Source organism: Echiichthys vipera, assembly GCF_963691815.1.
Source record: "Echiichthys vipera genome assembly, chromosome: 19".
NCBI lineage: Eukaryota > Metazoa > Chordata > Actinopteri > Perciformes > Trachinidae > Echiichthys > Echiichthys vipera.
Window position 1 is genome coordinate 14973585 of NC_139844.1, and position 26938 is coordinate 15000522.

At 39.5% G+C, this 26938-nt stretch overlaps 1 protein-coding gene across 1 annotated transcript; it reads left to right on the top strand.

Annotated features, from left to right (window-relative positions):
• Window positions 1-390: 390 nt before the first annotated feature.
• On the top strand, window positions 391-22231 carry nudt14 (nudix (nucleoside diphosphate linked moiety X)-type motif 14; the record flags this gene model as incomplete). The annotated part of the gene is made up of 5 exons (XM_083934634.1): window positions 391-502; window positions 12628-12671; window positions 18382-18446; window positions 19852-20152; window positions 21982-22231. Exons 1-5 carry the CDS (start codon window positions 422-424, stop codon window positions 22229-22231), a joined length of 741 nt encoding a protein of 246 aa, XP_083790760.1. The 5' UTR covers window positions 391-421.
• Window positions 22232-26938: the final 4707 nt, after the last annotated feature.

Genomic DNA, 26938 nt, shown 5'->3' on the forward strand with positions numbered 1-26938 from the left:
TTTTGAATACAGGACACAGTGATGAGTGTCTCATCTCATCTTCAACCGCTTATACAGGGTCGGGTCGCGGGGGCAGCAGCTTTAGCAGGGGACCCCAACCTTCCTTTTCCCGGGCCACATTAACCAGCTCTAGCTGGGGGATCCCGAGGCGTTCCCAGGCCAGTGTGGAGATATAATCTCTCCACCTAGGCCTGTAATAAATCTGAGGGCTGAATGATATACGGTGTCAAGTGGGTGTAGAGTTGTAGCTGAAACTGATCCAAAGCCTGCATCAGTGTACAGTCTAAAGAGATGAACTGCCTTCGCAGGTCAGTCTTATGTCGTCTCTCGGCTTCCGTAGACATTCCTGTACTGTCAGTGTATGTGTGCGGTGACAGACAACCATCGGCGAGCATCACAATCCAGCTCCAAGTGTGAAACTATGGAAGAGATTAATACCATTGAAGTCACTCCGTGCACAGAGTCCGACTACCTGAAGCCGCTGAGGGTGCACTACAACCAGGTGAGGGATTATTGAGTGTGATAACGGCAGATGCTGTAGGCTAACCCAACCCCCCATTCATTTGTGCAGCTAGCATGCTAACTAGCATAACATGGAGGCTAAAACTGACCTTAAACAACAAAACGTGGACAGCAACAGTTGTTTTTACTTTAACTACAACGACTAAACAACCGTGTTGGCTTCGTTTTCATGTGCAGTGTGTTTCTACGTTTGACGTGAGAACCGGAGAGACAGCTATTAAAAGCTAAGATGCTAACGGTTGCTAGGTAGCTGAAGAGGTTTTTTTTTTTTTTTTAGATTGAGCATCACGTTAACACATGATTTACATTAGTGTGAGGAGTCGTTGTTAACACGTGACAAGGAAACATGTTTTTCCTCCTAAATAGCAGGTCAGGTGAAACTTGTTGACTCCTATATGAATGTTGGTGTCTGTAGGTCAGAGGACTTGACACTGAGCTAAGATACTCATTTCTATGTGGATCCTTTTGAAGTTAAAGCTACCCTAAATGTTTTTACAACTCTACAGTGAAAATACACATCCAGGATATAACATTTAACACTTGTTGTCAGAGTATTTAAAGGTTTAGATCTCTTTGTCCTTTATAAATGAATAAATTAACTTTATTGATCCCCACAGGGGAAATTCACATGTTATGGCAGCTCAGTTACATCAATAGTATATAGAAATATATACATTCACCAGCCACTTTATTAGGCATACCTGGTGCTTAATAAAGTGTCAGTGTGATCTTCTGCTGCTGTTCCCTATCTGCTAGAAAGTGGGTGGTGTTGTGCGTTCAGAGATGCTCTCCTGCATTCCTCTGTTGTAACCAGTGGATATTTTAGTTACTGTTGCCTTTCTATCAGCTCCAACCAGTCTGGCCTTTCTCCTCGGACCTCTGGCATCTACAAGGCATTTGCGCCCACAGAACTGCCACTCACTGGATCTTTTCTCTTTTTGGGACCATTCTCTGTAAACCCTAGAGATGGTTGTGTGTGAAAATCCCAGTAGATCAGCAGTTTCTGAAATCCTCAGAGCAGCCCCTCTGGCACCAACAACCATGCCACGTTCAAAGTCACTTAAATCACCTTTCTTCCCCGTTCTGATGCTCTGTGTGAACGACAGCAGATTATCTTGACCACGTCTACATGCCTAAATGCTTTGAGTTGCTGCCCTGTGATTGGCTGATTAGAAATTTGCATTAACGAGCAGTTGGACAGGTGCACCTAATAAAGTGGCCAGTGAGTGTATAACATGAAACACTTATTGTCAGAGTACTTAAAGGTGTAAATCTCTTTGTCCTTTATAAGTGAATATATATATATATATATATATATATATATATATATATATATATATATATATATATATATGTATATATATATATATATATATATATATATATATATATATATATATATATATATATATGTATATATGTAAAGTATGCACTTTACAGAATAGAGAACAAAATAGAGAACAATGATTAAAAAAAAGAAATAAAAGATTACATACAGTATATACACTACACACCACATTTGTACAATTAGGGTCAATAAACACATGATGCATATTGCTCAGGAATATGAATATAAATAGGTGTGGTGAGTGATAGTGGCAGAAACATCGGTGTTACAGTATGTTATTGTACAATTTGACTGCCATCAGGATGAAGGACCTGCGGTAGAGAGTTTGTTGCTTAAGGGCCTACGGTCTCATGCAGGAGATGGGAGTTGTTGTAGATGTTAATTTCCTCTAATGTATTTAGACACATTGGCAAATGCATTGTCACGCGATCACTTAGTGATCTAAATGTTGATATAATTGTATAAAACATCAGTGCTTATATGCTTTTGTAGTGCTTCTTGAATGGAGTCAGTAGTCTTGGTTAGACCTACTTTGGCACATTCATATATTATCAGTCTGTTCTAGGTAGGGCTGGATATCGATACGTAACCCAGTAGTATAAAAAAACTCCTGTCAAACGTGATCTGCATTCAGTCCTTTTTGTATTGTGATCTATGAATACATTACTATCTGTGTGGTTGCAGCCAATCACCGCAATCCTTCTCTGATTTAATGCAGTGTGCGATAGGCCTACTACGGCAGCAGCCACAACCCATACAGTAGAGCGCGGTGAGATTTGGCAGTTTGTTGTGTTGGGATGCCACCAAAAACTTAAAAAATATAAAATAAAGAACTCTATTACTGATATCTGTTTCAATTAAATGATACTGGTATTAGTAGCTTAATTTTTTAACAATATCCAGAATTAATTCTAGGATATATAGGTGCACAAATACACGCCATCCATCCATCCATCTATTCATTCATCTATCGATCGATTTAAACCGCCTATAGGTCATGTTGGCAAGTTTTTATCTCAAATTTGATATTGTAGCTGCCTCTGTGGCCTAATGCTCAATAGTATTAACTGCATACTGAATACTGACAGGTATGGGATCCGGAAGCATGACTCTAAATCAGTGTTATGCTCGTTATTTGTCTGTGATTATAGGTTTATTAAGAAATCTTTTTATTTTTTTATTAAATCTTCCTGCTAAGAGAAAAGTGTGATGACTGTGTGTCCTGATGGTCTCCAGCAAAGTGAGAAATGCTTCCTCACCCAAACATCGGCTGCAGTCCAAGATGAATTTATTTTTAGGTTTCAAAATATTTGTGCAGTTTCTCTATTCCTGGGTTATAGACTTGGCTTTTGTTGTTCTCAGGATAGTGACAGTGGTTCAGAAGATGTTATTCTGGTACTGTTAAAACGCATTACTCACCCTGTAGATGATAGGAAGATTTAATTGTACCTAATCTAAATCGTGAAGCAAAGTTCATGTCATTAGTACATGCAAGATAAAGGCTATTTTGTTCACTCTAGAGCTGGAAACAATGCTCAATGTGCAGAGTGGAAAATACCTTTTAAACATAAAGAAACTGCAACTATGTTTAATTTGAAGGTGCTCTTTTGTGGTGCTGCTTTCAATTTAATCAGAAAACTCAAGTACCAAGGCACTCATGTTGAGGGGAGCTCAGTGAGGAGTTTTTTTTTTTTTCCTACTGGGGTTTACACCTGTGACAGCAGTTGGGGGTGGGGGGTAAGCTTGTCAAGAGAATGGCGGAACGGCTAAGACAGCAGATGGACAACAAAAGAGATGATGGTGGACTCCCTCTCTGTCCCGTCCTCCCTTTCATCCTCGTCACCTCTCCTGTGCAGCTCGGGAGGGGCTGCTCAGGGACTCCCCACAAAGGCCTTTCAGTCACACCGAGGGAGCATCTCTTCTCCAAACCTTTTATGTCTATCGGTACATCTGCAGCTAAGCCACTGGTCACTAACCGAAAAACCTATTCACACACACAGAAACACACTATAAAGTAGGTAATGTCATGCGTGAGAGGCTCTCTTCATCATTAGTGTTTACTAGTGTTTTGTCTTCTCTCCCTCGGCTCTCTCCACAAAGCAGGTGATTGTCCCTCGTTGACTCCGGGAAACCCCTCTTATCTATGTTGCCTAGTGCTTACGTTGAATCACGGGTTTCTACTTGGAGCAGGATAATTACCTTCCATTTATTCATGATAATGATCTGAATTATTCATCTGGAATTATTTATTTTGTATAGCTTACAGCCAGTGGCCCCGGTACTCCTTCAATGAATATGAGCTCCATTATGATCTTAAAACACACATTTTCTCATGTGAATAGTTATTTATAGACAGAATGAGTTTGAATGAGCCTGATGAATGAGTGTTTCTGTAGGTGGAAAGAGGATTGCCTGCATGTTTTAAAACCTTGATTAAGGGCATTAATTCAGTATGATCATTTATTACCTGTGGGTTGAAATCTAGCCTAACAAAATGAGTTATTGAAGTTCTTCTTTCACCCAGTCAACATTTTTATCTGATGTAATGAATAACAGTGGAATTCACGCTGTAAAACAAATCACGCTGGTTCAACAACTCACGCTGGTTCAACTTAACAACAAAACACAAGTAACCTTAATACCTTGAATAGTTGGTTCAAAGTTTTCACGTAAGTAGTAGAAAATATAAAACAAACTAAGTTAACTTCACTGTTTTGTTATACTAATTTCAACATGCGTCAAATTGTTTTATTATTTGAGAAGAAACAACCACAGCTTAATAGACACAAATATACTATAAAGCATAACACACAGGATCAATTTTCCATCAACTACACAACAGTGATTCTTTAATGAGTTGAGTCATCTCTCAGCAGAACATTTAGTTTGTTTAAAAAAATTCTGAAATTGTCTGAAAATACAAACTTTAAGTTGAAATTAACTTGAAAATTCAATATTTACCTTTATTGACAACAAATTCTAGATTGATAACAACAATACTAGGATCACATTTCACAGAAAATCTGATGTGGAATATTGAACACCATCTGAAGATTGCAGTTTTGTTTTTACATCACAAAATTTGGGTGCATGAATGTCAACATAGTCAATGTATAGCTTCACATATATAATAATGTACAAATTGCAAAACATGCCATCGAAGTGTGACTGCAAAGTGTCCAACACTTTGAATACAATATGTTCCAACATCTTAGAGATAATCATCCACCCCTTTATGCTCAAGTCAAGGGGAAAAAAACTAGTGAATGCAACGTTACAAAGCTGGACCAAAACAGTTTGCACTTGTTCGAGAGTAGTTATGTTATTGTTTACGTGTGTGGATATGTAGTAGTTACTTGGATGTAACTCCAGTTCTTTGAGTACGAGCTGAACCCTCTATTTTTAATATAATGTAGGCTGACTTGTTTTATTTGCAGGACCAAAAGAATGCTTGTTTGTCGTTTTCCTTCCACAGTGAATAATAAGTTCTCTGATTAGCGATGACAATAATGGTAATCTCAAATGCTTATATCGGGACATGTCTAAATTGAAATAATGATATCACACAAATGTCAAAGACTGTGCGATTAAAAACCACTTTAGCAATCAAAAACAGGCTGTGGTCAGTTCAAAGTTGTATCTCAGTCAGTTTGCATTGGAGGGACACCAACATGTAAGCTGACTTGATGTGATCTGAGGTCTCCATGCTTTCTGTGGATTTCACCCGAGGACACAGTCACATGGGTTTGTTGTACTTGAGGAGTGTGTCCTTGACACTGGATTTGGCCCTGGTGGATAGGAACCACTTAGCAGGTTGTTTTTAAAGCTGCAGATCTGTAATTTCACCGCAACTGGTCGATCACTTTGTGCAGGTGCGGATGCTTTTTGTCTGTCATTTTTAAACTCTGATTAGTTCACTGGTTGTAATGTGTGTATGATAGTCCTGCTGTCTTTGTTCAGGCTCGCCAGAAGACGGAGTGAAGCTAAAACCAGAAAAAAAAAACTGGAGAGCACATGTTGAGATTCAAAGAGGGCTATTGTATTTGAGGACGATAGTTCAATTTTTTTCTTTCTTTCTGCTGCAGCTGCCGGCTTTATAGTGTATGGAGGTGTGTGCATGTGTGATGGTTATTAGACTTTAAGCACCTAAAGACTATACATCCCTCCCTACAATAGCCATTCACACAGGAGTCTGTCATTTCTGATGCCCAAAGCCAGAGGGACCACATTAATTTCAAGGTCCTGTGTAGCCTGTCCCTGCTTCCCTTCCTCTCTCTCTCTCCCTCTCTCTCTTTTTTTTGTTTCTCTCTCTCTCTCTCTCTCTCTCTCTCTCTCTCTCTCTCTCTCTCTCTCTCTCTCTCTCTCTCTCTCTCTCTCTCTCTCTCTCTCTCTCTCTCTCTCTCTCTTCCTCTTTCTCTCTCTCTCTCTCTCCCTCTCCCCATGGGCTAATCTCTCTGTCGTAATCCATGTCGGCCATGATTCTCCGTCTCCCCTGGGCCATTCAGGCTGTCCCCGCCCCCCTTCTCTCAGCAAGTGGCCCGAGTAATGAGGGGCACCCCACCATCTGTGAGTGGTGACAGGACACTAAAGAGGAAATATGTGTGTGTGCATGAGTAGTTTTTACCTCGTACAGTATGTCGTTGCAGGAAAAGAAATAATCTTTTGGGTGTACGACTGTCATCAATCATCTCCAAATTAATAGTGATGACTGTATGATTATTGTAAACAAACTAGACCATAATCAAGATGGGTGTTCAATATTAACACCATGGAGCGGCCACTCGCTCACCGGGTAGAGCGTGCACCCCGTAAAGCCTCAGTCCTTGACAGTGGCCCGGGTTTGAATCTAACCTGCTGTATGGAGTCCTCTTTCATCCCTCTCCTGTCATTCTTCAACTGTTATAATAAATTAACGAAATAAAAGTCCAAAAAATCATTAAGGCTACATTTTCGCAACATCCTGTTTGGAAAAACCTGTCCCCCCTCCCTGGGATCACTGTGGTCGAGTTACTTTTGTCTGTCGCTTTTCTGAATGAATGGAAGTGATTTTTTAATATTTTTTTTTACCTTCAGCTTTTCTCACCTTCCACCATCTGCTGTTACCAGAAATCTCTGAAAAGCTGTAGCTCTCATTTATGCAGTAAGGACATGACACTCTTCCTGTCTCTACGCCTACTCGAACAGGCCTCAACATTAAGGCTTGTCTCTTCTCATGGAAGAGAGATTTACTTCCCCTACCGGACCAGTTAAAAGTCATATACAAAGAAAGTACTGTGTGTTTTCACCCTTTGTACCACTCATTACTTGGCTGTTTAGTTAAATTAATACATTCAGAATTCCAAATGGAAATGTATACATTTTTACCCAAGATACGTTACAATACATGTGTCGGGGCTACAACTTGACTTCCAAGTAAGTGACTAAGCTAGCTAGCGTTCAGCATTCGTTAGACACCCGTAACGTAGCTGCTGAATAGACAGTGAGTCGAGGGAGGCTTTTATGTGTTTTTTTTGTGTCTGGAAAAGTAAGTAAGTACATTTACTTGTCTCAAAAAGTTAATGTCAAGTTCTGTCAAAGCGTCCAAATCTGAAAATGCATCTTTTTTTCTCAATTCTTGCCTGTTTGGGTTTTTTTCACTCTTAAAAGAAATAAAGAGTGGATAAATTTGAAAGTGCCAGCCTCAAGAAAACCTTGAACTGTGTGGAGGTAAAGTTAAGGAAGACAACTTTCAGCTAAAACACCCATTTTACATGTGATTTTACAAAGTCACAGTTCAGATTACAGCCATTGTAAGTGATTGAAATTCAGTAATTACATTTAGAGGTAGACCCATTTTTGCTATTTTTAAATGATCGCCATCGGCCACCACATGAGCAGGTTAAGCCGATTATCACGCAGGCACATCTGCTTGGTTTAGTGCACGCTCATCACATGTGTCTGCGCAGAGAGCGTGTAATATGAGTAAACAAAGTTGTTATAATTATGATTGATATTATTTTTTTCAATCACTTTGATTACGGCCATTTGTCCTGTGACAGTGACACAAACAAACAAAAAAACATATTTCAGGATAGTTTTGAGACCTGTACTATTACTACTATTAACTATCATGTACCCTCAATTATCTGTGTTTGTTTTTGTTCAAAATATAATAGATTGTGATAGAATTATAGAATAAATTAAACATAACTTAAAAAAAACAAAATACTAACCTTGTAATTTTGTTGATTTTGTTTTTAATAGTTGCTTAGACGGCTGAGAAATCGAATCCCTTATTAATTTTTTGTATTATTTGTGATTATTAAACTGTTACATTTCATCAGATGGAAGGAAAAACGAAAAATCTGCCAAAAATAATCGGTATCCTATATCATCATTTCAAATAAGATGTGGAAAACATTGCCTCTAATGTTTCAGAACTGCTCATCATATATTTGTTTTCTCAATACTCCCATTTATTCACATGGCTACATTTTTATTGGTGTATATATTTCCAAATTTTCCTTAGTTATCTTCAATGCAAAATATAATGCGATATACAGCGCACAGTGCAACACTATTATGTTTCTAACTATAAGCATCATGACATATATATGCAGGACAGCTCTAGCGTATACCCCACAATTTACCTGGAAAAGGTTCATTGACGGAAAAAAAAGCTCTGTCTCATACATTATTTAACAAGCACGCTTTACAAAACAACCAGCCACCAGAAGTGCATCTCCGCCTCAGTCACGACAAGTGATTTATCACACACGCACGCACACACACACACACACACACACACACACACACACACACACACACACACACACACACACACACACACACACACACACACACACACACACACACACACACACACACACACGCCTCCGGACTAGTTTTTCTTTTACCCAAAAAAAAGTGAGAGGAGTGTGGCTGGCTTGGCATCAAGGAGGAATGGTGGCGTGTAAGACTCTGCACACTGTTGACATGACAGGTTTTTGTGAGAGAAATTACACCCGTAGACTGTCCACAGCGTGTGCAGAGCATCTTTTAATGACATGACTCCACAGCGAGGAGTTATGATGGTGTCGGTGACATACTAATGGCTGGCAGCCAGAAAGACCTCAAAACAGCAGATACCAAGTATCTTTTCCTAGTCTATAAGTTCCTGCAGTGTTGGTTTTAACTTAATATGAATAAATGCAACATTTTCCATCTCTTTTACGGAACATCTTTTCACATAAATGACAGAGACAAGCATCAAATCATCAGATTGGAAAAGAAAATCAGCTAATATTTAGTTTTTTTTGCTTTGACGATGATGTATGAGGATTTAATGAATTTAAATTGTGAAAGTGGTTGGTGATTAGTTTTCTGTCAGCTTTAACTTTTCCATCCATCTTCAACCGCTTGTCCCTATCAGGGTCGCGGGGGGGACTTGAGCCGATCCCAGCTGACATCGGGTGTGAGGCGGGGTACGTCCTGGACAGGACGCCAGTCTATCGCAGGGCACATAGAGACGCACAGAGATAGACAACCAGTCACACCTACGGGCGATTTAGAGTCACCAATTAACACGTACATGTCTTTGGATTGTGGGAGGAAGCCGGAGAACCCAGAGAAAACCAATGCAGACACAGGGAGAACATGCAGACTCCACACAGAAGGGCCCCAGCCGGGATGTGAACCAGTAACCCTCTCGCTGTGAGGCCACAGTGCTAACCACCACACAACCTGCTTTAACTTTTGCAAAAGTTTGAAAAAAATACATCAAAACTACAGTTAATAACTGCACAACAGCTTAAGAGAAATATGCTACATTGATTAATATGTGTGTTATAAATGATGACACATTTAGTTTTTTTAGACTGAGGTCAGTTGTTTGCAGTCAATAATTAGGATCATCTAAGAGGAGCTAAAGTAAGCCTTTATCGTTGACCTGATGTAATAGCTTTTTAAAGCTGATACCAAAGCACTAGCATAACTAAACCTACATGCTCTTATTTTACACCACAACACGATAGTTAATGATGCATGAACTGCATTATGCTAGCTTGGCTTCACATTGAGGCCCTGTGGTCGTGACCTGTTAGGTCATGCACCGCCTGGTCGTTTGACCGTTTGTTGAGATGATTTTGAGGATTCTTCTCAAAAGTTAATTATTTTTGTAGTTTCTTTACCCAGACTCTGTTGTACAATAGAAGCTGTATTGAAAATGTGATTAAGAGTAGTTTTTATGGATGAATGGTAAAAGGTCTGTCGATAAATAATAAGTTGGAAATCATTTTAAGTTTTTTAAATTCAACAAGCATTTTGTTGCAAAAAGACAAAACTGAGTGAACCTTAATATCAGTTATCAGATTCATCATAAGTAATATTGTTATTGTGATATTCAACAACATTAGCGTATTTTGCATTAGGGCTGTACTGGATAATCTTTTCTGCGTGTCTATTCATTCTGCTTAAACCTGGTATTTCTGCACAGTTGCTGATAAAGATTACGCTACATTAATATTATTAGTATCGTACTGTTTGTAGAATTAGATTCCAGTGATGTCTGCTCAGGATTGTTCCAGGCCCCGTTGGAATTGAAAGCTGTGTGAGAGGTTGTTCCCTTGTTGATAGAAATCTTAAAGTTGCACAGTGCGGCTCTGGCTCTCCGTGCATCTTTGGCACAGTGATTCATCCTAACTCAGACCCTGTTGACACAACAGTAGATTTATTATGTCTGATTCTATCAGTGCAATTAGCTTGCCATTTCACCTCCTTCCATTTCTTGGGTGGTACTGAAACTGCACCACACACTCACACACGAAGGCACATCTATTGTAGCTGAAATAAGCCAGTTCTGGTAAAGCTGTCATCCCTGCATCTGAAAGGGCTTGTGTGTGCGGACGGGAGGTGCAGTCTAAATTTTAATCAAGGACATTTTACCTCAGGCAATAGAAAATGTAGGACAACTTCACCATATTAATACAGCATGTAGTGTGGAGAGAGGAATACGTTTATATTTCAGTTCAGTTCACACATGCTGATTTGATGTGATATGATTAGAAAAAATAGATTGAATGGCGTAAAGGCCTATTTCATTTTTATGATTTCAAGTTAAAACCAGTGGGCTGAAGTCAGTCCTTTGTGCAGACTGAGTTACAGCTGCAGACACTTTATATATCAGTGGATGAGAACAAGCTATTTATTGACTTCACACTAAAAGTAAAGTGAAATGAGAATGAGTGATTAATTCCCTACAATTTTAATTTAACCTTCAATACATTTTTGCACCGTGAAGTGCAAACGCCTTCCCTCCCTTCCCCGAGCATGAATGAAAATAATCTTAAAATACACTATAAGGGTGTTTCCCTTTAATGTATCTTTACGCTTACTGCAAAGTGATGAGCCAACAATCAGACAATGTGTTTGTGCACTGCCCACATATTTAAGATCTCCGTGTGCCAGTGAGCATTTTGTGCTGGTCACACACCTACCTCTGTGGGTTGATTGCACTGCTGGAAATTTACTGAAGGCGGGTTCTGCTGCACTTAACCACAGCTTCTGTAATTTTAATTCTTCTAAACTTCTAGCTTTAATAACTACAGGATATGTTTTAGTAGTTAGTTTAGTAGTGTGGATTGCGCGTCCTTTCTGACGTAGGATGCAGAAACAATCACTGCATTAGTGAATAAGAATCAATAAATGACATTAACCAGACACATTGTTTTTATTTTATTTCATTTACCTCCCAAAGATTCAGGTGCTTTTGTAACTGGTTCCAATCAGAGGGAGCAGCCAACTTAATCACTCTTTTTCCCAGTTCAGTATGAACTTTAAGGACAGTTAGAAGACATACGTCCCGGGAGCAAAGACAATAACCTCCCATACTTTTTTGAAGGATGTAGGTCCATAAGTAAGAAGGAAGCGGTCCAAGAACAGCCTTATAAATCACAATATGCCAATGGTTGAGTCTATAGACGGGCAAGGCCGACCATCCGACCCTAGCATACAAAGATGATGAGTAAGAGCTTTGAGATTTGTGATAGATGTCAGTGCTCCAGGGTACACAATAAGCATATGTAGGCATTGTGCAGATGCATGCATGTATAACATCACCATACAGTAGTCCAGCACAGACGGAAAGGTGGCCGCAACAAGTCTCTTTTTGGCCTCAAAGGAAAAGCATACGAAAAACATAATTAGATACTTTTCCGATTTGTGATTCACAGGATGTCCCTGACATTTGGCCCCAAGCTGCTAATTTCTAACTGTGACAAAACACACATTGTTGCCAGTGTTTGCTGTAAGTTGTTTATTGAATTTGGCAGCGGCAGTGGTGGCGTACGGAAGAGCAACACAAATTGCTATTATCAAAACCATTCAGGTTAGCATTTTTCTTTTACATGGTTTTCGCTGAACTGCAGTTGCTAAAGGTCAGCTTTATGTCATATTTGTTGCAGGCACGGGGTTTTTTGATTTGCATCTGCAGATGTTTTTGTTGGGTGTGGTTTGCCTTCAACATGCCAAAGCAAGCATCAGTTGTGGAGCAGCTGATTGCCTCTACAGTAATCCTATTAAATAAATCAGCGGTGATTTGACATCCTGTCATGCAAGTCACTTATAACAAAGGGAGTGAGAAGTTTTGGTTGACTGAATACACACTGTATGCACGCTTTTTTGTTTACACTTTTGTTTCACTCAGTTGTCAAACAACATTTTCAGAGGATTAAAGGTATTGTATTAACTTATGCTGTTTGCTTTGTCTTATTCCTTCACAGAATGGCACAAAGAAATCCTGGGACTTCATGCGAACCCATGATAGGTAAAAACATGTTTTATTCTGTGCTGCTGGATGGAAGGAGTGCTCCTATTCACTCTTTCTTTCATTCTGTGTGTGTACACACAAACACACACACCACAAATGCACAAATCGATGGCGTCAACACCTTTATTTTTTTTAGAATGGGCTAACAAATAAAACCACCTTACTCAGAATGGAAATATTGATGTAGATAGGTCTAGAGACTAGCCAAGACTTCATCCCAAAGAATGTCTGCCAATGAAATGGCTTTGAAACATAGAAAAGCTCCATATGAGGAGACATTTTGCAATCTAAGAGCTTGTCGCTAAGGTATTGAATATGATCTAGCGCTCAGCAAACAAGGATGAATTTGTTGATATGAGTGCCAAGGAGCTTGATTTGCATCAACCTTGGCCCATACTATCTCTGAAACTCTATATTCTCTAAATGCTATCTGATCTACTCTCTATTTTGACCTGCACGATATTTTGTTGTACAAATCAGAATCCGGGTTAGTTTAGCTTTGGTTAATTAATGCATAACATAAACAAAGAAAGAGAAAATTAAAAGAACAATAAAAGCAAGTAATGCAAACAAATTCAAATACACGAATAAAGAATAGAATAATATTACAATAAAAGTATGAAAAGAATATGAACAATATATATGAATAAAAACAAAAGAGCTGTTCAGTTTTTAGAAGTGGTAGTTTTTTTTGCAGAAATGTGCAAAACTGTGCCATGAATAGAGATATAGTCCCAAAATGTGAGTTATTGCAATGCCGACATTTCAAGAGAAGTCTTGTCTCTCTAACAAACAAATGGTCACTAAACATGCGTGGACTTTCTGGTTCACTGTGGAATATATATATATATGTAATGTTAAAGTTATATGTTCATACCTTGTGTGCACAGTAAAAGAAATGTTATATGCGTTTTTGCCAGTTTTTTGTGTGTATTTTCACCTGTAGCCATCCTCTTGGCATTTGTATACATTTTTATTCTTAAGCATTTCTAAAAGATTCCAAATACCGAGCGCAGTCAAACCAAAACAGACCTTGTTTTTCGGGAACTGGCGCCTTGTTATTCTACTTGGCAACGGCTGTAAATGTCTTGAGCTTCACAGGAGGCACTGTAAGAGAAATATCACACTTTTGTGTCAAAGCCCCAGTTCCTACTCCCCGTTCTGCCCAGGGTACCATAATGCCCTGAGGTAAGTCTCAGGTCATTTAAGCCCTCTTTCCTCTAGTCCTGACCCCAAAGAGAGGTCCCTGTGAAAAATAGTTCCACTGAGACAAAAGCAGTAAACCTCCAACCTGTACTTCCTACAGAAAATAGCCCATGGGAACATCCAGCTTCCCCCCAGGTAGACATTCTGGCAAAGTGTTCTTCTCCCCTTAGCCTGTATTGAAAGGATCTAGGACTGTTTTGCATTTTTGTTTAAGTGTGCATAACATTTTCTTCTCAACAGGACACGTGTCACATTTAAGGAGTCCTAGCAAAAAATGTGGAAGACAGATTTGTGATAAAATGTCTAATTTAGCAAAAGAAAAAGGTAGTTGGACCTTTTCCTGTTCCTGAATTGTTTTTGTTTTCACAAACCAAATGGAGATGTTTACGCTTTAGTGGTTCTTGAAGATGTTGGTCTCTTAGTGGACATTCAGTTGTACTTCTGTTTTTCCACTAGCCATCCATTTTCCTACCACTTATCTGGTTGTTGGACCACTGACAACACTGTAAACAAGGTGTCCCAGGCGTCCTCCTCTCCAATCATGTCCTCCAGTTCTTTCTTGAGATTTCAAGGTTAAAATACTTTCACATTTAGCGTGTGTCAACATGAAGGGGCAATTGTTCTAAACCAGTCCTCCTTCTGAGCTAAACACTTTCCTTTGAGGGCAGGATGAGGAGTGTAATGGAAACTTCTCTCCTTTAAGACACTTGTATCCACAATTTAATCGATTTAGGTATTACACAGCGGTCATAGTCATAAGTGAAGGCTGGTGGAGGTTAGATTGGTAACGCCCCACCTTCAGATTTTTTCTTTCACCATGACAATCCGGTGGCTTAACCAAAGACGTCACACCAATCCGCCCATCAATCTCACACCACAGTTTACCCCTCATCATGACGAACTTTTAACCATAGGGGACTGGAGATGGGTAAATCCACAGATGATCTCGGCCTTCAACTGGAAGTTCCTGACCCTCAAGTGTGCACTGGAGGTCAAAGTCCGATGAAGCTAACAGAACTGCCTCATAGGCAAAATGCAGAGATTCAATATTGAAGGCCCAAGAAAGCACCACGAAAGCAGTTCACAAAAACATTTGTAGGCTGGGCAAACTCTCATTGCTTTGTTATTTTGACAGCTATGTGTTTATTGGAGTGTCTGCATACTGGTGCTTATTTAAAGTACATTTAATGACAGCCAGTATTGTCAGCACAAGAAATTGCATTGCCATTTGCATTTTTTGAGTTAATAAATAATAATAATACAAATACAAATATAAAAAATATTAAAATAAATTGAACAAATTTGCCTTTAGAGTTGCTGGTCATGACCATCATCATTGCCTCAATTCTGGTATCGGAAGATTCATTATCTAGCACGTAACCCAGCTTTTTACTTAAACAACAGAGATCTGGTAATAGTGTCTTGATACCAGTCATCACCTAGGTCCTATTCATATGTCTATAAGCCAGTTTTCCCGCTGTCCAGCCAGAAGCCCCGCAGAGAAAGCTTAACGGTGCATAAAAAGTCCTGAGAATCCATTTAGCCTGCTTCTTGGTTTAGCCATTAAAGCATTTTTCTTCAGCGGGAAGCTGTAGAACAGCAGTAATGGTGTGGAACAGCGCTAAAAGACCCAGGCCTGCCTCAGGGAGAGCTTCTATGCCTCAGGTCTGTGTCTCCCACTTTTAGCCTAAATCTACCACATCATCTGATCCATACTTGTACTTTTCAGTGACGATATCCCCCGCAAGACTATTTTTTACATCTGTAGGCTAAACTTGTTTTTCATTGCTCTGATGTTTGATATTCTGTGTACCTGCTGAAGGAAGGAAACAGGTCATGTTTTTTCAGTGTATACCATCCTGACAATTGGGGGCTACTTTCCTTTAAAATGGTCATCACAATCTGTTAATGAACGCCAAGACAAAAGTATTGACATGGAGTGATAGGTCAAGCTCTGTTAACTTTTTCAAGGGAGAAGCGATTGAAAAGGGTGGTCTGTGTCCTTTTTGTCAAGGAGATGAGAGCAAATGACGAAGTGATGGATGAGAGAAGTGGACGAACAAGTGGTTATAGCTGGCTAAGCTACAGAAAAACAAGGCCTTTAAAATAATAATAATTGATGTTTTCCTCTCACACATTGAGAAGCTATTGCCAGGGCCACACAGCAATATTGTGTTTCAAGTATCTTTTGCCCAATTTGTGTTAAATTACAACTTGGGTTTTTCTTTCATACTGCTGGACGGTTATATCAGTGATAATCTCATTGTACTCCCTCACTTAATTGCTGAGATCTTTGAACTCGACATTAAATATAGCTGGTGTTAAAATTATTACCCAAACTGTCGTAAACATTCATCACAGTTTACAGACTTCTAGTTTTTGTCTTGTTTTTTTTTTTTTATGGTCTCGTGCCTCGTTGGACTCTGAATTATCTTGGACTCGGCTATTGAGAAGTTGTTCCTGGCTGCTGATGCAGGATCACTCGTACAGAACATTGCCTATTTTATATGCATTGATTAGTTTGATGTGAGAAGGTAGATCAACTTGTTAATTGATCCCTCCTTACTCCTTTATTACTATATTAGCATTGGACATTATTGCCTATTGTGGTTTTGCACAGACTTGATCCTGCTTTGGCCTGGACTGCTTTTGGTCTTGGACTCGATCCTGCTTTGGCCTGGACTGCTTTTGGTCTTGGACTTGATCCTGCTTTGGCCTGGACTGCTTTTGGTCTTGGACTAGATCTTGCTTTGGCCCGGACTGCCTTTGATCTTGGACTAGATCTTGCTTTGGCCCGGACTGTCTTTGGCCTTGGACTAGATCTTGCCTTGGCGTGTACTGCCTTTGGTCTTGGACTCGATCCTCCTTTGGCCTGGATTGCTTTTGGTCTTGGACTGGATCTTCCCTTGGCCTGGACTGCTTTTGGTCTTGGACTCGGCCTTACTATGGCCCGGACTGCCTTCGGTCTTGGACTCGGTCTTGCCTTAGCCTGGACTGCGGTTGGTCTTTGACTTGACTTGGACTCGATTTAATTGGTCTTGACTACAGCCCTGGTCCCACTGTGAGTCTATGGGCTCATGATCAGCCTTAAAATGACTGGCCCTCAGATCAGCTTACGTTCTTACATATTGTTGAAAATATACATGGAATTTTAACTTGAATTATCTGTATTGCAAATGGATATAAAATCAGTATCAGCCTAGGCGCTGCAGCTAGGAACGAGTTGTAACAGCGTGTCCTGGTTCCCATTCACCATGGGAAAGATAGGGCAGGGCTTCCTGCCGCCTCAGACACATCCGCTTTCCCAACACCGACCCCAGGCCTCAAGACTCCACTGGCAGCGACAGTCACGCTCTCATACTCACAGACACAGCAGTGAACCACCTGTGATATACAATTCACTGGTTGCCAGTGGTGAAGCCATATTTTATTTCCACATCTGGCTTGTTGGGAGTCATCGGTTGAATCTGGAATGATGTGGTCCTCTTATTTCAGAATAGTGTTAAGGTTTGTAGCCATTCTAGTTTCAGTATCATTTTTAATTTCATTTTGGTTTTTAGTACTTAGTCTTCAGCACATTTCAATTTTTATTTAAATTAAATTTTATTTATCACATACGGTTATGCATAACCTAATTCAATCAATTAATCAATTTATTTGTCATATGAAATCATATAAAATACAATTCCAGTGAAAACAACCAACAAGGTCTGAAGGAGTTTTAGTTTTAAGGACAACATCGCGTCATCATGAAGCCCAAAGCGCACACTGGATGTGCCATTCAGACAGCTGTAGTCAAGGCAAGGTCACCGGTGATAAAACGACTGCAATCATGGAGCCTCACTGGGAAATAGGATAGTGGTGTATCCTAGTGCGGATGTGGATGGAGTTAAATGAAAAACAACACGGTTTTGTCATTTGCCATACACCACTGCAGTCTGTCCCTTGATCATTGGGTTTACTCAGACTTTAACCACATTTTCAATTAACATTTTAAGCCCAAAATGTGTGACCCTGCAGACAGTGTGTGCACAGGCAAGTAGTAAATAATAAAAAATAATAAAAAATGATTAGTGCCGTGCTAATTTTTTTATTCTATTAGTATTTTCTTTTCTCCTTTTTTCGTCCTGAATGACTTTTTACGAAAAAAAAGCCTATGAGCACATTTCTGGTACACACTAGATTTAAAGTGGTGCCTTTGGATGATCCTTTGTGGAGAAACTAACTCAACCTGATCAATAATAGTTTCAGTGGTTCCTTATTTTGTCAGGCTAATGTTAAAAAAAGATTATTTCAGGTTAATATACCTAATACTTGTGGTCAAAACAACACGAAAAGCTGAATGTTCCCCGGACACTCGTTTTAATCCATTAAGCCCTGACTCGTACTGCCTTCTTCTTTAATAACTGGTGTTTTTTAAAGAGTTGATCAAATGGATTTACTCGATGCAAAAGTTGTCTGATTTTATTTAAACTTGACCCTTTTTCCTCTTTCCCGCTAGTGTATCAGTGCTGATCTTCAACACCAGCTCACACTGTTTTGTCCTCGTCAAGCAGTTCCGCCCAGGTACGTTTCACCGCACAAAGCAGGAGAGTGAACTTTACTCTGCGACTGACTTAATTCATTTCTCTCTTGTCCCACAGCTATATCTAGATTGTTGTATATTCTGTGGGCACTTTCACTAAAAAGGCAGTACATTACAATCCCTGTTTATTCTACTGGATCTTAGTAACAATGCAGACTCATAAATAGGCCGCAAGAGGCCCCGTTACAAAGCAGCCTAACCTCCTTTGTTAGAAGTCACCAGGGACTGTATCAAACTGCAGTGTGCTAAATTCAAGGAAGTCTGGGCATTGATATATATATTTTTTTCCTCTCCTCTCTCATTGCTGTTGGAGGAAAAAAAATCCTTTATCTGAAAGAAATCAGTTTTTCTGCAACCTTCATTTGTTTTTAAACAGGGAGTGTACGACATGTTAGTCAGCTTATTGATGTGGCACAATAAATGTTAGCCTGTGTTATAAAAACACTGCTGTTTCCAGCTGATGATTTACGGATTTGATATCTGGATGATTATTTCTGAATATCATATTGCATGTGCTTAACTTTTGAATTTCCCAATTGGCATTTGCAGTTGAAGCAACGGTGCTACAGTCAGCATTTTACCGTTACAGGAACGCTTTCAATGATTAGCGTGCATCCTGTGGGGCTTCAACTAACGACTGTTACAACAATTAGTTTATCAATTCTTTTCCCGTTTAATTGATTAATCATAATCTATAAAATGTCAGAAAATAATGAAAAATCCTCTTCAGTAGCTGTTTTTGTTTGAAAAACAGTCCACCCAAAAATATTTAATTCACAATAATATAAAGCAAAAAAAGTAGCAAATCCTCACAGTTAAGGGGATGATGCTAATTCAATGAATAGACAAGTATCTGTGTTGTGTAAAATGAGACACATATTCTCCATCCTTTATTTTAGATGTATTACAGTGCCTTAGACATGCTTTTATGCCTCTGCGCCAGAGACCGAGGTGGCCAGTGACATTATGTTTTGGCTTGTCTGTATGGCCCCTTCTTCTGAACATGATGTCTCAGGAACCCCTGAGGGGATTTTCTTCACAAATGTCAACTTGAACTTGGGGATGAAGTGATAAGATTTTGGAGGTCAAAGGTCACTGTAACCTCACAAAATATTTTGGTAGATCACTTAAGAACTCTGTTAATAAGAATATTTCAATAAAATCGAATGCAAATAGGATAACATAATTAAGAGATGGCATAGACGTAATACCTTTTATTAAATTTGTTCAAGTCTTCACTGCATATAGATGTAAATCCACACAGCTTGGATTTAAACTGCAACTTGACTGTTTCACGGAGACATACAACCGCAAAGTGGTAATTCTAGTTTTCAATTTAAGGAAAAATGTAATGAGAATAATATTTTCTATCTTTTTCTCCACCAGCTGTATACATGTGTGAGTGGGAAAGGAACAAGACGCAGCAGTCTCAATCTGCTGAAAAAACTGAGGAGGGCGCCTCAGAAGCCGCTGCCTCCGCCCCAGAGTCTCAGGAGGGCCAGTCGGCCTCAGAGGGGGAGAGCTCTTCTCAGTGGCCACCGGCCTCGGCTGGGGTCACCTACGAGCTCTGCGCCGGGCTGGTGGACAAACCCAACCTCTCTCTGGAGGAGATCGCCCGGCAGGAGGTGCTGGAGGAGTGCGGCTACGATGTACCTGCCTCTAAACTGAAGAGGATTACTTCTTACAGGTTAGCTCAGGGCACATTAGATTTAGGAAATACCACAAGTTAAGAAACACTATTTGTGAATCAAGTTGATAAAGGCATTTTACTTATAACCTGTCCATTCCCAACTCAGATAAGTTTAAAGACATGGACATGGGCTTTTTTTTTTTAAGATTATTTTTTGGCAGTTTTCCAGCCTTTATTACATAGGACGGATAGGACATGGGGTAAGAGAGAGATGGGGGGAGACATGCAGCAAATGGCCGCAGGTCAGCGCCGAACCCTCGGCCGCTGCCTCGAGGACCTTCAGCCTCTTTACATGGGGCGACTGCTCTAATCACTCAGCCACCGGCTGCCCCTCCCTCTGGACGTCTTGTCCCTTAACAATTAATATCCTGTTGTCCTATTTTGCATCGCTTTCATTTATAATTTCTGAACCTCCTTGAGCTATGTTCAACCTGAAATAACCCACATTTGCAGCTTTGTTTCTTTAGGGCGCACTCACACTGTCCCTCCGTATCGTACCCTGTGCTTTAGGGTACTCGTTCTCGTCCTCGTGCTCATACTTGTGCGCATGCTTGTGCTCGTACATGTGCAAACGTGCTTTACAAAAGCCCACCTCTCCCAAACGGGCCGTGGACGGCTAGCATACCGCTCCTAGGTGCGGTACGGTTGCACTCACACTGGGCAAACAAACTAGACTTTAGCCTTGAAACGTGCTTGGGCACGGTACGGATGGACAGTGTTAGTGTTAGTTTGACTTCTGACAGTCACGTCCAGGTAGTATTAGAAACACCTTTAAAAGACTGACAGTCCTTTCAAAACCTTTTATGCATTAAACACTAACCCCTGCAGGCTTTAAACGATGTGAAGTCCTTCACAGTTGAGTTCTGAAAGGTTTCCAAAGAAAATTTGTACAGAAACTTTGTGCAGCACTATATTGAGGATGTAGGCTGGTTCCAGACCTCGTCCTCCTCTGAATCGCTACTGAATCTCCAGGATTTTTAAAGGTCTTTTTAATTGTAATTTGTAAAGGTCAGAAGTGGGCTAAACAGTGAACTGGCTAGTACAGAGCAATCTGGAGTGAGTTAATTACATTTTGTCTGGAGTATCACTGTCTGAATGATGCAAAAGAAAACATTTAATGATTCCAGTTTGAAAAAAAATACTTTGGTGGAAATGTATCGAGATTCAAAAACCTAAACCTGACTGAAAGTTGGGGAATTTTAGAGGATAATGATAAGAAATTGCACTGAAGAAGAGGAACTACGTTTATTAAGTTAAGAATCATCTATCTTTATCAACCTATTATTAAGCTCTCTATATTATGACACAGAAGTTTAAAGTTGAAAATGAACAGTCCCACATTAAACAGCAGCACCTGGACAGCTTTGACTAACAGCTCTTAAAACTATGTTTTTGATTTGACCTGAACACCTCCTCTGGTTTTGTTGGTGTTGTCTATGAGCGTTGTTATGTGTGGGCTGCTTCCATTGAAGAGATAGGTATCGTCTTAACCCTCAGGACCCCTATGAGGGTGGTTTTGAAGGAAGCTCATGGAGTGGTGTCTGTGCTGAGAGTAGGCAGCTCGAGGTCAGTCTGGTTTAAATGGCAAAGAAATTCACGGAAATGCTGATGTTTCATGTATGTTGCTTATTACCAGCATTCAAAGATGGCTTCATATGTAGACTTATAACTGAAGTCTACATTGCATCAGTACTTAGATTCAATCATATTATATCCAGTATTGATTTATCTAAACGCCATCCAGCCCTGTGTAAAAACATAAGCAACAATTGCAAACACATACATGGACACCGGTTAATTTGCCCTTCTCTTATCCTCCCCTACAGGTCAGGCGTAGGCGTAACAGGTTCCAAGCAGACCATGTTTTATGCTGAGGTGTCTGACGACAACTGCGTGAGCGCAGGCGGAGGTGAGCCACGGGAGGGAGAGCTTATCGAGGTGGTCAAAGTCCCGCTGCACGAGGCCATGACGTTTGCCTACGACGAGCGTATACCCAAAACCATGGGGGTCATTTTTAGTTTCATCTGGTTCCATAATAACATGTCTCCCAAGTACAAGATCTCCACCAATGTGTAACTAGTATTAACCAACCCTATTTATACCGTTTATTCCAAATCAAAAATCAAACACTGGCCCAGCACATCCACTCTTCCCCTCATGGCTCTTCATCCTGTATTGCCTTTTTTGCTTATTGGTACATGATGAAAGGTGGGCCCCTTGTCTTGTTGCCAACAGGTATCTTTACGTTTTGTCCTGTTTACCTTTTTGACTTTCCTGTGGTCTTAATATTTCTCCTAAAAAACAAATTTGCCATAGCTGGTTGTCACCGGCACATTTTTCTCTTCTTTATTATTATTATTTTTTTTTTTTTTTTAATTAATCGTTTCATTTACTGTGCCATCTGTTATAAATGGCTTCATATCACTGATTTATTTGTCTGCCCTTGATTAAAGGAATACTCCACTGTTTACAGTCAAACTCAAGTATTGTTTCAAACATTCCTACAACACCCAGCATTCGTTGCAAACTCTGTGACGCTAACCAGCCATGTGTCCATAGTTAGCATTGGTTTGCTAACATTTTAGCATGCAAATATTTGTATTGGAGTTGATGCAAACAGTTCTACTTGCCTGACAAAGTGTACCAGAGAACAAGATGCATATGACTGATGGCTCCTTTTTGCAATGGTAATTACTTGAAGCATTAAATATATAGATTAGGTAAAAGAGCAAAATAAAACAGTGGAGTATTCCTTTTTCCATGATCCAGTAATGCAAAAACTATGCTAGTCAATGGTGGGGCCTTGTAACGATTGAGGTGTCAGGTGTGTTTAAACCACCACTTGTTCAAGCATGCCTCAGCTAATTTCTCTGATCCACAATCGCCTTTAAGCAATACTTATCATAGTGCCCCGGGCTAAACAATCACTCAGTGTCACGGAAATCAACTCTTTATAAAGTCAAATCAGTCAATATATTGGCAGACGTTTTCTTCTACAAGCAAAGTGGAAACTCTGCGTATTGTTTCACATCACAGTTAAAGGAACTGCACCAAGGGCCTAACTTCGGTTTTAAGTGATTGTTCTTAAGCACAGTCCTTCAATGAGTTACCTGTAACCTGTAGTTTTTTGAGCTTTGAAGGAATTAGTTTTACTCTCTGTTGCATATTTTTCTTCTGAGATAAAGACAGACTCGTAATACAGTGGAAAAGGCACTGTATGCAAAGAAAACCTCTATTTTCATCACTTTGTCACTTCTAGAGTGTTCATTTTATACCCAGCATGGCAAGGCTACATTTTGAACACATACATGCAGGTTTGAAGCATATTTAAAAAGTCTTGAATGCTCATTAACACACAAACAATCGGATCTCAACGTGAATCTCAACAGAAGTTTGCCAAATTCTCAGGTCCAAATAGACAAACGTTTGGTCACATTCAGGGTGGATCTCTGGATGTGATGATGACCAGCAAGTTATTATATTATTGCAGCTTAAAGGCAACACAGTTCTTATTCTTCTTACTATCATGTTAGTATTTTTTCTTCATTCAGAAAGGGCTGGTACTTCATTTATTAATCAATATGTGAAAAGGAAGAAATTCCCCCCACCTTTATAGTTTTCTTAACAATATGCAAGCTCTGAAGCAAAGACAATACAACAGTTTTTAGAAAATTACCGCTCACTTAAAACACATAAAACATTATTTATACATTCCTACAGTTAGATAATAAGAAAACTACGCTGCAGATCTTTAGCTATGGTGACTGACTTCAGCTCTTCTTGAGTTCAATGTTAGCACTTTGGACATGTTGGAGGTGAAATCATCAAGTAAAACCATGAATCTGTTTTATTAAACAAAAACAAAATGTAGTCTTCATAATACAGTTTGCTATTAATGTACATGTCTGATCTCTGGTGTGAAAACGAAGAAATACTCCCGGTGAATATGAGCTTCAGCAGAGATTGGATTTATTTTGTTCTGGGCTTTTTGAGCACGAGGAACAGCTGACAATCAAATGTGAACATTTGTCTGCTTTTATCCATCAAACCTTGCGTTTTTCTGGTCATTTTTCTTTAGTTTGCGTGTTCTTGTCCCTATTGAATCTCACAGCCGTTCTCTTTGAAGAGGACTGACTCTAAATTCATGTTTATCTGCACAAACAAAGTGAAGAGAATCAACTAAACTAATAATATTTATTTTTTTCCACCCAGACTGTGATAGAATATATGCAGAACCCTTAAGCCATATTTATCTCCTGTGACGGGCCGATCATCGAGCTTCTTCATCCGTCTTTCCATCAAAGATCATTCCTTGATGTAGGATTGTATAGTTTGCTTGAACTGCTTGAATTTTTTTATTTTGAGGATTATATTTACTAAATTGATTCACATTCTCTCAATCGCATACAAATTACAGGATGTATCTACTGTGGAAAAATGGGGATAGCATCTTTGGAAACCTGTGAAAAACAAGTATTAAAAAAAGACACAAACTGTAACACTGAGGCTTTTAAACTACATTTTTTTAAACTAAACTTGACATCATGATAACCAGCCAACAAAATATCTTTTTTTTTTTTTTTAGTTTTCAAAAAGTTATTTATTTGACACTTTACCCTCCTTACTTCCTCCATCTTCTTCCAAGTCGCAATCCTTTATTTAGTCAGTTGAATAAGGTCTAAAGCCGTTTTCTCATATGAACTTCACTCATGTAGCACACAACAGGTCCATTTTAGACAAGTTCTCACTTACTGGAAGTACTCCGTTTAGTTTGTACGAAGGGAGGCGTCTGGGTGGAGGTTGCTGGAGTCTGGGCAGGATGCAGATTACACCGCGGTCTCGTAATTTGGTCATAAACAACCGAGACAATAACGTTGTCTACCCTTACCGACAGAAGTCTCTGAATCTCGCTGTCTCTCCGCCTAGACATTTTCAATGCCATCTTTGTGTCGATCATCCTTGGACATATATTTTCTTCCAGTTTTAATAATAGAAATCTAATCAACGCGCCCACTCGCTCACACAACGTCTTACACATTGGATAACTTTTCAGACTCATAAATCATCCTGATGATGATATTACTTGCTATAAATAAAAGCGATATTAAAGTGTCACCAGTTCAATCTTCCTGTTGCTTTCAGTTTACTGCTAAAATACAACAATATTCTTTCTGAACGAATTAAACTTAAAATAAATTATGCCTAATCCCTGAGTGTCTTCAGCGATGTCTTTAAAACATTTATTGTGCAGCCCTAATAGGGAGCTGGCAGGCTAAACTCTGTTTGGTGTCCGGTCCAACTGATTCGGACGTTTGCGTTGTCATACAGTAACGCTGGGTGATTTCTAGATAATTCCTGGGTTGGTGTGCATGTGGGAAAGGAAAATTGATCTCAGTATTTGTTGAGTTAAATGTAGTTAAACCTGAAAGATTCCCAATGGTGCTCACAGTTTTCCATCAGCTTGTTCTCGTCTGGTATGAGACAAGCCCATCTTGGAAATGGTGATCACTTTTTGTCTTAGAATGACTCATCAGAAAATGATCCTCAGCCCACATTTTAAATGGGTTAGCCATAATCGTTCCCAAAAAGTATATATTCCTCTGTGTATTTAAAATCTCAGTTTGCTAAAACGAGGCCAACTGCTTCTGATTTGGTTTGATGTAAAAATGTGACAAACAAAGCCATTTAAACTTGTAAGGCCAGTCTGTAACTTTATGTGCCTGTCAAATGTGGAGAAATGCCCCAGGACTTCTCTTCTGGCTGAAATTATTGCTCTTTTTGAGGATAGTTATAGAAAAAAAACACACAGGCTTTTTTCACTGCCTTTTCCATAGGCTTTTCACTGTGGGCGGCATCAGCCAGCAAGTACAACTCTGGACATATTTCTCCACACCTCCCCTCCAGCTATTATCTGGAAGTCGAGTGTATTTAGTGAACATATCCCAAGACAAACAGCAGCCTTAATGATTGACAAGACAAAAGTGGCATCCAGAGAAGATAGCAGCTGCAAGTGGGAGAGTCTAACGTCTAAAGATGGTGTGACTCCAGCTTGAATTCAGTTGTCAAAAAGAAACAGGACATGGCAGCACTTCAGGTTCGGGTGGTTCAGCCTGCTTCTCTACATAAGCAGTTAAAAATGCGCTGGAAATTAAAATTTACGTAAGGCCTGTGGAGTTAAATCTCACAAGCTCATCTGTTATCAGTGCACTCTATTTTATACCATTTTTTTATTAGTTTTATAAGCTATTCAGATGTAACAGGCAATGTTTTTATAATCTCATTTAGCTTAAAACTTTGTGTTTTTTCTGTGTAAAATGCTCAAATTTGAGTTTAAAGCCAAACTGCACCCTCATAGTGTTTTCTTTATTCTTATGGAAGCCATTTAAAGGTCGGTAATGCTGGTGGTTGGCAGTGTTTTCGGAGAACTTAAAGGAAAAGTTTGAAAATATGCTTATTTGTCTATTTGCGGAGAGTTCGATGAGAAGATTGATGCCACTCTCATGTCAGTGTGGTAAAGCTACAGCCAGCAGCTAGCTAACTTACTGTATCTTAGCATAAAGACTGGAAATGGAGGGGAAACAGCGAGCCTGTCTTTGTCTAAAGCGAAGTGCAACCTTGCTGAAAAATTGTTTAACACCAAAAACTGCAGTTCCTTAAATGGCCACTTGAGGCTGGCTCAAAAAGCAAGTCATTCCACATAGACCTAAAAAAACGGTTCATAATTAATTTCCCCCTTTATGTAGGTGAATTGGTATCACCGATGAAAATTTGTTAATTCAGGGT